At 49.1% G+C, this 12,955-nt stretch overlaps 1 protein-coding gene across 1 annotated transcript in view; it reads left to right on the forward strand.

Annotated features, from left to right (window-relative positions):
- The window catches only part of blk (BLK proto-oncogene, Src family tyrosine kinase), a 195,283-nt gene extending 187,538 nt beyond the window's left edge, over positions 1–7,745 (forward strand). The window contains exons 12-13 of the mRNA XM_072499052.1: positions 1,563–1,694; positions 6,785–7,745. Coding sequence (XP_072355153.1) covers positions 1,563–1,694; positions 6,785–6,984 — 332 coding nt within the window. The 3' untranslated portion in view covers positions 6,985–7,745. The remainder of the gene's footprint in view (positions 1–1,562; positions 1,695–6,784) is intronic.
- The last annotated feature ends 5,210 nt before the right edge of the window (positions 7,746–12,955 follow it).

The following is a 12,955-nucleotide window of genomic DNA, read 5'->3' on the forward strand; positions in this document are numbered from 1 at the left end:
GTTAGCAAAAGAAAAGCTGTGTCAGGAAAGGAAACTGCTGTGTGAGAAGACTCAAAGGAAGACATAAAGATGCAGTGAGTGGGAAAGCACGCTTGTGAATCAGTCTGCAAACTGAGAGATGAATGGGAAGACCTGAAGAGTGTTTAGAGATAATAGAAATGGAAAAGTGAGCTTAGGAAAGGAGGGCAAATGGGTTTATTCTCCTAAAAATAGACTCTGAATGTTAATGTTGTTATGGGCCAGGGTTTAGAGAACCCCAAAGTGTATCATGGAGTTCACCTGTCCCACAACTTTTAATAGATTGTGGTATGGGGAGCACACAGCCCACTCTACAGGTGTGATACAGCAGAAAAGGACAAGTATTTTTTAAAACAAAACAATGTTTATTCTATAAACTCATGTTAACCTCTTTGAAACATACAGTGAACATCTTAGCAACCATTAATTCAAATACAACCCCCAAAGAATACAACACTAAGTAATCCTTTAAGCTTTCCTTTTAACATCGATAAGACTTAAAACACCTTTCAACAGAAGGACATTAGGTTTACATTCACTACTGAGAACATTTATAATTCTGAATTCATCATAAATAGACTTTTGATGGCTGAGAGAACAGCAGTACACCTGCTTGGTCTGGCTTCAGCTCCAACACTGAAAACGAAACTAAAACACACCCTGCAGCCTGCTCAAAAACGAAAGTAAAAAGCTGACAGACAGCCCAGCTCCACCCACTCTCTGACATCACTGCAGTAAGAAACACCCATTTCTTAAAGGTACTCTCACTACAGATATTTATATACACACCCATTTATAAACACCCATTTCTTAAAGGTACTCTCACATGATAATGTCCAATTTGAAATTGGATAGTGACGTTAATCCACTATAGCTAACCTTTCATACGTATTTCAGATAGGTTTGTTAGCAGCTGGTAGCGTGTATCAAATGATCGCAGGCAACATACCCACAATTTTCTAGCGTGCTGTGGTGACAGGTAGTATATCTGCTACTGGCATTGTTTTGGAAAATTATGCTCTTTTTAATATACACAAAATTTTAATTAAAAAACACACCTCAAATGTTTCAGTTTATCAGATACACACTATCCGGTTGCTGAGTCTTCCTGTTGAAACACCTCTCAAGGAGAAGATAATTGTCATTCTGCTTATTAAAATATAAGCTCATCTGTGTTTCAGTGGGTCAGTTCATTTTTTGGTGTGTAACTGAGCTATACAGGCCAGGGACACCTCCGACTGGACATTGATTTGTTCTGTATTAATGTCCTCAGCTGCATTGGCACAATATACGTACTGTGGAGGTGATAGATTCACCCAGGCTCTCACTCCAGTTTGATACCCAGCTACCTTCACTGGTAGTGGGAAAGAAAAGCTTTAGCTTAGCTGGCTTAATAGGCATCTTGCACTTGCTCACAAGTCCTACACATAATGCAGGTCTAATGAGGCAAATCCTTCAGAGAATGCAGTGCGAACTGTGTTGGGGGGGGGGGGGGGGGGGGGGGCGCAGAATTTGGTTTCATTGTAATTTTTCTTTCTTCACAGGTGCTAAATTCCCGATCAAATGGACAGCACCAGAGGCTATTAATTATGGCACATTCACAATCAAGTCCGATGTCTGGTCCTTTGGAATACTTTTAACAGAAATTGTAACATTTGGAAGAGTACCATATCCAGGTAGTGTGGGATTTCACTAGAATATTAGCATTTTATGGCCTTAATGTAGCATTTTTTTACATTGAACTGAAAGCAGTGACAGTGTGCAGTCAATCTGAAAACCCTACTAAAGTAAAGTCATCATAGTCCCAGAAAACCATAGCTGCTTTTCCCTTTGAGGGAGGGAGCCAACTGGTGGTGATTTAACCTGAGGATCACCACAGCTCAGGCAAGGGGCAAGGTTGAAGAGGTGAGGCCTTCATGAATAACCTCAGCCGGTACAGGAATTGAACCCGTACTGTTGGACTTGTTCTACATCACAAACCAGCTATCCAACTAACTGAGCTAAACCAGTCCCCCAAAACCTGACGATTGAGCGGTTGAATAGCATTCCAAGTGCGACTCATTAAATGACTGATTTAATGCTGCATTAGTGACATGTCCACTTCAGCTGGAGCTGAAACAGCACCTTAAAACAGGTTCAGGTTTTGATATCAAAGCCTGCAATATAGATACTATTCTCGGCTCCGTTAGACCACAGATTGAAGTGTGTGTCTGGATATCTAAGACTTTTTGTGCAGGATATTCTGGAATATAGAATGCCGGGCGGCATGGTGGCACAGTAGTTAGCACTGCTGTATCACGGCACTAAGGACCCGGGTTCGATCTCGGCTCCAAGTCACTGTCCGTGTGGAGTTTGCATATTCTCCCCGTGTCTGCGTGGGTTTCGCCCGCACAACCCAAAGATGTGCAGGGTAGGTGGATTGGCCTCGCTAAATTGTCCCTTAATTGGAGAAAAAAAAAATTAGATACATTACATTTGTAAAAATAAACAAATGAAGAACTCCATTGTCCATGTGCAGTCATACAATACACGATACAGCAAATATCTGCCTACAGGTTGGATTTTGCAGCACAAATGAAGCAATTTAATCCAATGTGCCTGTGGCATCTCTGTCTAACCTTATTCTCCACTTAGTTTCATTTCACAGGAAAACAAACATTAGCTGCAGGAGTAGGTATTTTGGCCCCTTGAACCAGCTCTGCCATTCAATAAGACCATGGCTGATCTGATCTTAGCCTCAACACTACCTTCCTGTCCACTCCCCATACCCCTTTCCCTCTTGCTAATCAAAAACTTGTCTAACACAGCAGCCTTGAATATATTCAATGACCCAGCCTTCACTTTTCTCTGTGGTAGTGAACTCCACAGGCTAATGATATTCTGAGAGAAAAAAGTTCTTCGAGCATCTTAAATGGGAGACCTTTTTTTTAAACTGTGCCTCCCAACTTTAGATTCCCCTCAAAGGAGACATGCTCCCAACATTCTCTGTCAAGTCTCTTCAGGATCTTTTAAGCTTGAATAAGCTCACCTCTCCTTCTGAATTCCAATGGCTGGAGGCAAAACCTGACCAACCTTTCCTGTTAAGATAACCCCTCATCCCAGGAATCAGTCAAGTGAACCTTCTCTGAACTGCTTTAAATGCAATGATATTCTTCCTTAAATAAGGAGACAAAGGACGATTTTTATCGGCCTTGTTGCCCCCAACCTGATGATGCGACGAGACCGTTGAATCATGTGGAATGTCGCGATCTGGATCCCTCCCTCATCTGGCGAGATGTCCGCCGGATTCTCCTGGTACCCGGGACCTAATGGCGCCCCTGTGAGACCTCACCAGTGCGCCGTTTAGCACTCGTTTCCACAGGTGCGTACCTGGCGTAACGGCACCTGGGGTGGTTTCCCACGCAATTAGAGACCCCCCCCCCAGGTAGTGGGGCATTGGGAAGGTGGTACCCCCCAATTCCCGCTGGCACCCGGGAAACTTGGCACTGCCACCCAGGCACCATGGCAATGCCACCCGGGCACTGTCAGGTGTCCAGCTGGCAGGGATGCTGCCAGAGTGTCAAGGTGCCAGGTTGCTTGTGCCAGGGGTCAGGCCTGGGGTGCCTTGCCCATAAGAGATGGGATGAGGGGGTGGGCTTGATGACCCCGGAAGAGGTACATTGGGTGCGGGGGGGGGGGGGTCCAGTAGCGGTGAGGTAGCTGAGGAGAGGTCAATAAGATCGGGGCTGCCTTTAAAAATGGTGCACCTATCGATGAGTCATCTTCCTGTACTGGCGAGCTGAGCTTGTCAGTGTAGGAAATGATGTAAGTGCAGCCTCGATGGGTAGTTCCTTGCCGAGGCCAAAAGAAATGGCAAAGTGCCACCGAATAGCGGGAGCGCTCAATGCTCCTGAAACCAGTCTCTGTTTTCCTGCAGTTGAATCTGGCCCAAAAGCTGTATAAAACTGTACTTCCCTACACTTTTCCATGGGCGGGATTCTCCCAGCCCGGGGCCGGGCCGGAGAATCCCAGCAACCGGACCACGCCGCCCCAATGCCAGCACACGATTCTCCGCATTTGGCGCGGCGCCGGTCGCGGGCCGCTGTACGCGGCCAGGCTGGCCGAGCGGCTGCTCTAAAAAGGCAGAGTCCTGCCGGCGCCGTCCAGACCTGCTCGCAGCCGGCGGGTCAGGGGCAGACTGTGGAGTGGGGGGCTCCGAACCCAGGGGGGGGGTGGGGGGGCTCCGAACCTGGGGGGGCCTCCGATGTGGCCTGGTCCACGATCGGGGCCCACCGATCGGCGGGCTGGCCTCTCGCTCCCCGGGCCTATTTTCTTTCGCGCCGGCCCCTGAACTCCCACGCCATGTTCCGTCGGGGCCAGCGCATTGAGGGAGGCCACCGTGCATGCGCGGGTTGGTGTCGGTGCCACTGCGCATGTGCGGATTCCATGGCACACAGTTCGTGCCAGGAAGGGAGGCTGGAGTGGCGTGAACCGCTCCAGCGCCGTGCTGGCCCCCTGTAGGGGCCAGAATCGGTACTCCCAGCGGCCCGTTCATGCCGTCGTGAAACACGATGCCGTTTCCGACGGCGTGGACACTCTGCCGCCGAATGGGAGAATCCCACCCCATATCTCTTTATTTTTCCTTCTCAACTATTTGTCCATTCTCTTTATGGAAATGGATTTGTCTTTCACGACTGCTTTTGTCAGTACTAATATGCCACCGCGCTTTTATAAAACTCTCTCCTACCTGCTCCCTTTGTTTTGGCAGTGATTAATACATCTTAGCCCTCCAGTTGCCAGCTCACTGACCAGTGCTGCAACCCCTGTGATGCATTATGAAAACCCTTCATAATTGTGAATACCTCCAACAAATCTCTTTTTAACCTTTGATACAAAGAAAGTTTTGCTTGAGCACAAAAATCAAGGCTGATACGCCATCTAGTGCAGCACTCTGTGTCGTCTTTTGGATGAGACATGAAACTGAGGCATCATTTGCTCGCTTGGGTGAATGTAAAATACTCCATGAAGCTATTTCGATCAACACTAGGGAAATTATCTCCCGTGTCCTGCCCAATATTTGCCTCTGGATGAACATCGCGTAAACAAATTATCTGGTCATTTGTCACATTACTGTTTGCGAGAGTTTGCTGGGCCCTGCTGCATTTTCTACATTACCACAGTGATTACGTTTCAAAAGTACTCCTTTAGCTGTAAGTGCTTTGAGACATCCTGTGGTCATGAAAGTGCTATATAAATACACATCTGCCTAATTCTTTCAAATGAAACCCTACTCTCTGCAGGCAATATAATGTGGCTGGTGTGATTTAGGCATTTTCTGTTTAGTTTACCTCACTCATTTCATCCCCCTCAGATTACAAAGGTTAAACGGCACAGCAATAGGCGCAACCAGTCCATGCCGGTGTTTATGATGCAATGGAACATTAGACTTTCTATTCAAAGATGTACTGAAAATTACTATTGGACATCAATCAATTCAAAGTGTTGATATTGGGAAAATAAACTCGCTCCGGAATTGAATAGCTCCCCTCCTGCTGCAAGGTCCTGCTTGATGAAAATGCGAATCAGTGAGTTCCATGAACATTGAGGGACCAAAAGATTGTTCCCTATTTCACATTTCACTGTGTTCTTCAGAAAAGAAAGATACCCCAAACTGAGCATTGAAACCAAATTCTTCTCAGTAATATCCAGAATGCAGTCCATTTATTCACCATTACAAACTGAATGATTGGTGAATAATTTTCCCTGGCTGTAGTAAGTGTAACAGATGTGATCCCTCAACCCACCTCATCCTGATGTAATACATTATACATTGAAAAAATATTGCATTGAGTTTCACATGTGTATTTTCTTCATACTTAGCATCAAGTGCAATATAGTGAAAACATATTTGTGTGAAGCTAAGAAAAATGAAAACATGACAGTGTTAAACACATGACAGTTCACTGCAGTCAATTTGTATAAATATTTCATGCAAAATAACTTGGAGAGAAGTTAGTTACTATTTTTAAAAATAGTAACTATCAAAAATACTGTTAACACTGATGCTCATGTCCTCAAACACTCATTTTTCATAATTGGACTACCTGAAGAGGTGATAGTCCTGAAACTCTTGGTTTTTGAGGCAGGGGTTTTGACCAGTTTGCCATTTGCCACCATTGCCCCTTCGCCCACTCTCATTTAAACACAATGAATTTGCAATGCACTGAAATCTATTGGGATTTGAGTCAGGGTTGAGATAAGGGCGGATAGCGAGCTCACCTTGTGGTGATATGCATAAATGTATATTTGTATATAACTGTACAAATGTATAAAGCGGTTCATCAATGTATGTAATCACAGGTATGACCTCCTGCCAGTGGGTGGCACCAGACATACATCGTGTGACTAGCGTGACTGGGCCGCTGATAGTATGATGGGTAGTAGGACAGTCGCACTTATAGTAGCTCCCTAGGAACTTGAATAACTTTGTTTGTATATAGACCTATTAGTTATCTTCCCATGCGTTTAACAAGACATCATTGTTCTGGTTTAACACATATATGTTCTGTGTGGCTTCATCATCGGGGAAACCACGGAACATAACAACTCCCATCTCGGGCCACCTTTTCTGGGCTGACTTTTCAGCATCCATTCAGTGATGACATTTATGAAATCTGATTGATTGGAGACATTCGGAGCCTGAATTCAGATGTCATTTTGTTTTGCTCATGTGAGATGCTGGAGCAGTTGTTCTACAAGGTATTTATTGGCTGTCCTGTTTCTGCAGGGATGAGCAATCCTGAAGTGATTCGGAATTTAGACCGTGACTATCGAATGCCATGTCCTGACCATTGCCCGGATGAACTCTACGATATCATGGTTAAATGCTGGAAAAAGGTTCCAGAAGAGAGACCCACATTTGAATATTTACAGAGTATTCTGGAGGACTTCTATACAGCCACAGAAGGACAGTACCAATGTACTTAGCTACAAGCACCGCCTTGGGCTAGTGAACAGAATAGTTGATTTATCAGGGAGCTCAAATAATGCACCACTTTTTCCTTCATATTTAGCTGAGAATATTTGTAATTTAGAGTGAATCACTGGGTCTTAAAACATTTCTCTGTCACATCCAATTTTCTATGGTTAAGACTGCATCAAAAATCCAGAAGACTTGTGCTTGACCCGAGCTGAGCTATCATTGAGGCTGAATTTCGGAAAACTGTATTCTCGTGCTAACAGGATCGCGCGATCAGAAGGAATCCCTGGGAAAATGTAAATAAAAGTGCCTTTCACAAATTATGATGGACATTCCCTGCTCCAGTAAAACCCCCCCCCCAGCAGTTCTGATTGGTGCATCTTCGCCGGACCTCTTGTTCATTTGGTCGAAACATGTTCATTATGATGGAGATGCATTTGGAAACTTATCTTGAACTTGCCATCTTGAAACTTACCACGCTATGTGCCTGAACTGTTGTGTCTTGGTTTCCAAAAGCAACATTGAGAGCATGTGCATTGTATTTTCATTATGTTTCACGTTATATCACATATTGCAGTGCCTGACCAGTTCTAAACAAAAACTATAATTGCTTATGCTGATTTTTTTTTTTTGCTTCAGCTAATTATTTTGAGTGGTAATTTATTCTAAATAGAGGACACATCAGCAGACAGTTCCTAAAAGTGACAGTATGTTTGTGGCGATTTATGCACTATTTTGAAATTTCAAATTAAAACGATGTTGCTCTTTATTTGCATTTATACACTGATTCACATCCAAACACAAATTGCTCTAGGTTGCACAGTGATTTCCCACTAAATGTTCATGAACTTTAAAACCTTTTAGTGGCATAGATTGTCCAAGCTTACATTGACAGCGGCGGGCGCAGAGAATCCCGCTGCCAGCGAACGTTGTGCTGCCGAGAAACACGTGGCTGGAAGGTGGGGAATACTGTCCATTATTTGATGCCAGCGTGGCCCTTGAGGTTTATCCATTGTGGACAGTAGGTGAGTTATAACGGAGGGGTTAAGGGAAAAGGGTAAATGATGGTGGCCATGAGTTGGCATTAAATTGGTATAGGGGCTATACAGTGCGATGGGGATGAATGGAGAGCATAAAGGGACATGGAGGATATGAGGTTCAAGGGGGTGGCCACAGGCAAAAGGTGGTATAAGGGATATGAAGGCCAATGGGGAGTGGGTAGAGGAGAATATGGAGGGTATGAGAGGCAATGATGGTGGGAATGAGTTGGCATTGGATGGCTTGAATGGGGCACAGGAAGTATGTGGGCGGTGTGGGTGGGCGACGGCTGGAGGGTTGCTCTTTTTGTTTATTTTTTCAATAATTTCAACAAAGTGCACCCGGTGCACAGTGTCAGGGTTTCGGCTCAACCTGCCTCCTCGCCCAGCAGTCCTTGCACTCGCTCTGGGGGCGGCGGGCCCAACCTCTAATCCAGCCAGTGCTCCCAGAATGAAAATGCAACCTTTTGGGTCTCATTCGCCCAGGCTGCATTGGCAGAGCCTGGAAATGTCCCATTTCGGAGCTCCCAACCTGGGAGCAAAATTCCATGCCTGAGTGTTAAAATGAACTCTCTATATAGTTTATGGCGGCTCTATTCAAAAATCTTTACAGGAAATTAGGTATTCATGAAACATTTTAGTGGTAACAATGTGAATCACTGGAGAAAGGGAGACAAGGCATAGAAAAAAGTATTAAGTATTTTTTGAAATGTCTCTTTGACAGTGGGGTTTGGTTAGTACTTCCCAAGAAAGGAATTTTCAGAATGTTTCATTACGATTTCGATCTGTATTGTGTGTGGTGTACTCTTAAAATATATTTTGCCAGTACACACCTAGAAACAGCATGCTGCATTAGTACTGCGGATGTTCTGATGATTGCCCCATTTAGACTTCACCTCCAGTTTGCTGAAAGCTTCCATTTGAATAAACGATGTCTATTCTCACAATGCAAACCATCACATCAGTTCTATAACCATAATCATGAACTTGTTAAGTTATGAAGCGCCATTTCAGGAAAAGCTTTTAACTAAACCTTTTTTGTTTGTGTGGCAATGACAATGTGAATGTCCTTTGAGGGAAGGAAATACCTGGTCAGGCCAACGTGTGACTCCAGGGGCGGGATTCACCGACCCCCCGCCGGGTCGGAGAATCGCCGGGGGCTGGCGTGAAACCCCCCCCCCCGCCGGTTGCCGAATTCTCCGGCACCTAATATTCGGCGGGGTGGGGATCGCGCCGCGCCGGTTGGCGGGCCCTCCCCCGGCGATTCTCTGGCCCGCGATGGGCCGAAGTCCCGCTGCTGGAATGCCTGTCCCAGCCGGCGAGAATCAAACCACCTCTCTTACCGGCGGGACAAGGTGGCGCGGGCGGGCTCCGGGGTCCTGGTGGGGGGTGCGGGGCCATCTGGCCCCTGGGTGTGCCCCCACGGCACAGGCCCGCCCGCGGATCGGTGGGCCCCGATCGCGAGCCAGGCCACCGTGGGGGCACACCCAGGGGCCAGATGGCCCCGCACCCCCCACCAGGACCCCGGAGCCCGCCCGCGCCACCTTGTCCCCGCGCGGGCGGGCTCCGGGGTCCTGGTGGGGGGTGCGGGGCCATCTGGCCCCAGGGTGTGCCCCCACGGTGGCCTGGCTCGCGATCGGGGCCCACCGATCCGCGGGCGGGCCTGTGCCGTGGGGGCACTCTTTTCCTTCCGCCTTCGCCATGGTCTCCACTATAGCGGAGGCGGAAGTGACCCCCTCCACTGCGCATGCGCGGGGATGCCGTGAGCGGTTGCTGATGCTCCCGCGCATGCGCCGCCCGGCAATGTCATTTCCGCGCCAGCTGGCGGGGCACCAAAGGCCTTTCCCGCCAGCTGGCGGGGCGGAAATCAGTCCGGCTCGGGCCTAGCCCCTCAAGGTTAGGGCTCGGCCCCTCAAGATGCGGAGGCTTCTGCATCTTTGGGGCGGCGCGATGCCGGACTGATTGGCGCCATTTTTGGCGCCGGTCGGCGGACATCGCGCCGATTGCGGAGAATTCCGCCCCAGATCTACAGCAATGTGGTTGACTCATAAATGACCTCGGGGATGGGCAATAAATGCTGGCCCAGCCAGTGATGGCCACAACCCATGAACAAATTTTTAAAAAATTGTACAGGATTATGGGCAGGATTCTCCGTCGGTCGATGCCGGAATCGGGAAAAGTGATGCGGCGGAGAATCCATTTTGACGCTGAAATCAAGTTGGGTGGCGGTTTCATGCCAAATCGCAATTCTCCAGTGCCTTGACAGTAGTGTCAATGCGTTCCACTCCGCACGTACAGTAAACACTGTTGGCATATTATTAGCGGACCTGACCCAGTACTCTCAGGGGCCTCCAGGATTCTCCGCCCCAAGGAGGGGAATTCCCAACGGCGCGGTTCATTTGTGCTTTTAAAAATCAAGAAACAGTGGCTGATGAGGGAGAGGAGGTAGGACACGGAGAGGCACACCATGGCTGACGGTCCTGACATGGCCTGGCTGGCTGGTTGTGAGAGGGGAGGGAGGGAGGGGGTGGTGGTGGTGATGGGGGGAAGGGGCCGTGGGGCCAGGGTGACCCCCCCCCCAATGGAACTGGGTCCGTGTCCAGGCATGGACCGTCTTTGTCGTGGTTGTAAGGCAGCTATCTTGCTGCGCAGTCCCGGGCTACCCAACTTGGCCAATGGTTCTGCAGGGTGATACCAGCTGTATGGGTTCTCCCACCACAGCCCCTACCCCACTCTCTGTCATACCGTCCCCCTCCAACTGGCCGCCACCCGCCGGCAGGGCATCACGCAGTCCACCCATGGGCAACGCAAACAATAGCCCCTTCAGGGGGTGCAACAGACGGGGGCCTGGGAGGGTACCGCTACTGCTAGTAAGGGCAGTGGCAGCTGATGGTACCCCTGGCAGCAGGGATAAGCACCAGGGCCAGAGGTGCAGGGATAATGGAATGGGGCCATGTGGTGGCAGGGTCCGCAGTGTCAACATGGGCCATCGTGTAAGCCGCTGGACCTCATTGGGCAGGGGTGCTAACATGTCGGCCTTTCGACCCCTGCACACAGTGAATATTGGAATCCAACCGGCAATGGTGGCCTTGCTCCTAGTCGCCACAGCCCTGGGGGATACACTGCAGCTGTACGAGCTGGGGTGTGCTCCAGAGAAACAGGAAGCAGGTGCTGAGCAAAGAGATAGTGCGCATCTGCCAGACCATGGCTCACCTGGCACCATGGGAGAATGGGGGAGGACACCCGCTGTCAAGGTGATGGTCGCCCTGAACCTTTACGCCATGAGGACCTTCCAGGTGCCAAGTTAGGATCTGTCCGGGATCTCACAGAACCTGTTACACAGATGCATCTGCACCCTCACGGAGGCCCTATATGCCCGGTCGACACAATACATCCATTTAAACGTGGACAGAGCAAACCAGGAGGCCCGGGCACTGAGGTTCGCCAGCATCACTGAGATGCCCCAGATCTGGGGGGTGATCAATGGGATGCATGTTGCCCTACGAGCACCTGCAGATGATAGGTCACTCATCACAAGGCAGCAGGGTAGCACAGTGGTTAGCACTTCACAACACCAGGGTCCCAGGTTCCATTCCCGCTTGGGTCACTGTGCGGAGACTGCACTTTCTCCCCGTGTCTGTGTGGGTTTCCTCCAGACGCTCCGGTTTCCTCCCACAAGTCCCGAAAGATGTGCTTGTTAGGTGAATTGGACATTCTGAATTCTCCCTCTGTGTACCTGAACAGGCGCCCGAGTGCAGAGACTAGAGTATTTTCACAGTAACTTCATTGCAGCATGGTAGCATAGTGGTTAGCAATGTTGCTTCACAGCTCCAGGGTCCCAGGTTTGATTCCCTGCTGGGACACTGTCTGTGTGGAGTCTGTACGTTCTCCTCATGTCTGCGTGGTTTTCCTCCGGGTGCTCCGGTTTCCTCTCACTGTCCAAAGTGCAGATTAGGTGGATTGGCCATGCTAAATTGCCCTTAGTGTCCAAAAAATGTTAAGTGGGGGTTACTGGGCTACGGGGATAGGGTAGATACGTGGGCTTCAGTAGGGTGTTGTTTGTCGGCCCGGTGCAGACTCGATGGGCCGAATGGCCTCCTTCTGCACTGTAAATTCTATGATTCTATGAATGTAAGCCAACTTGTGACAATAATAAAGATTATTATTATTATAAAGCGGTTCCACTCGATGAATGTGCAACTGGTGTGTGACCTCCAGATGCGCATCATGCACGTCTGCACCCGATACCCGGGCAGTGTGCATGATGCCCTTCATCATGGCACACTCGGCGATCCCTGACATGTTCGAGACGACCAGGCTGCTGCTTGGCTCCTGGGCGATACGGGTTATCTGCTGCGGCCGTGGCTGATGGCGCCTATCTGGAGGCCACAGGCCGAGGTGGAGGTCCGCTACAATGACGCCCATGCCACAACCAGGTGTGTGATTGAGGTACTTCAGTGTCAGGTGCCTGGACTGCAATGGGGGGGGGCTCTCCAGTATGATGCTGAGAGTGTCGTCCGCATTGTGGCAGCCTGCTGCGTCCTCCACCACATCGCTTAGCAGAGTAGCGACATGCTAGAGCAGGAGGATGAATGCAAGGCCTCGTTTGATGAGGAGGATGTGGGGGAGGGTGAGGATGAAGACGTGTGACCCAGGCAGGCACGGGAGGGTGGGGATCCCAGGCCACCCACAACACCTGCACACCCCCCCGCCCCGCTCACTCTGGCCAGCCCAGACCACCGCACTCCTCACACCCATCTGACAGAGCACCGAGGAAGGTTGTAACAGTGTGAGCAGGTGTTTGATGTGGCAATGTATATCCAGATTTGTGCCCTAGCCCCTATAATTAAACTGTGCCCTGCACCCGTGGCAAATTAGCCGGTGTCTAACTTTCTGGCCTTACAGGCCCTAATACTATGTGTAGGTGGATCCTCAGATGGTA

The sequence above is a fragment of the Scyliorhinus torazame genome, chromosome 4 (assembly GCF_047496885.1).
Source record: "Scyliorhinus torazame isolate Kashiwa2021f chromosome 4, sScyTor2.1, whole genome shotgun sequence".
Classification (NCBI taxonomy): Eukaryota; Metazoa; Chordata; class Chondrichthyes; order Carcharhiniformes; family Scyliorhinidae; genus Scyliorhinus; species Scyliorhinus torazame.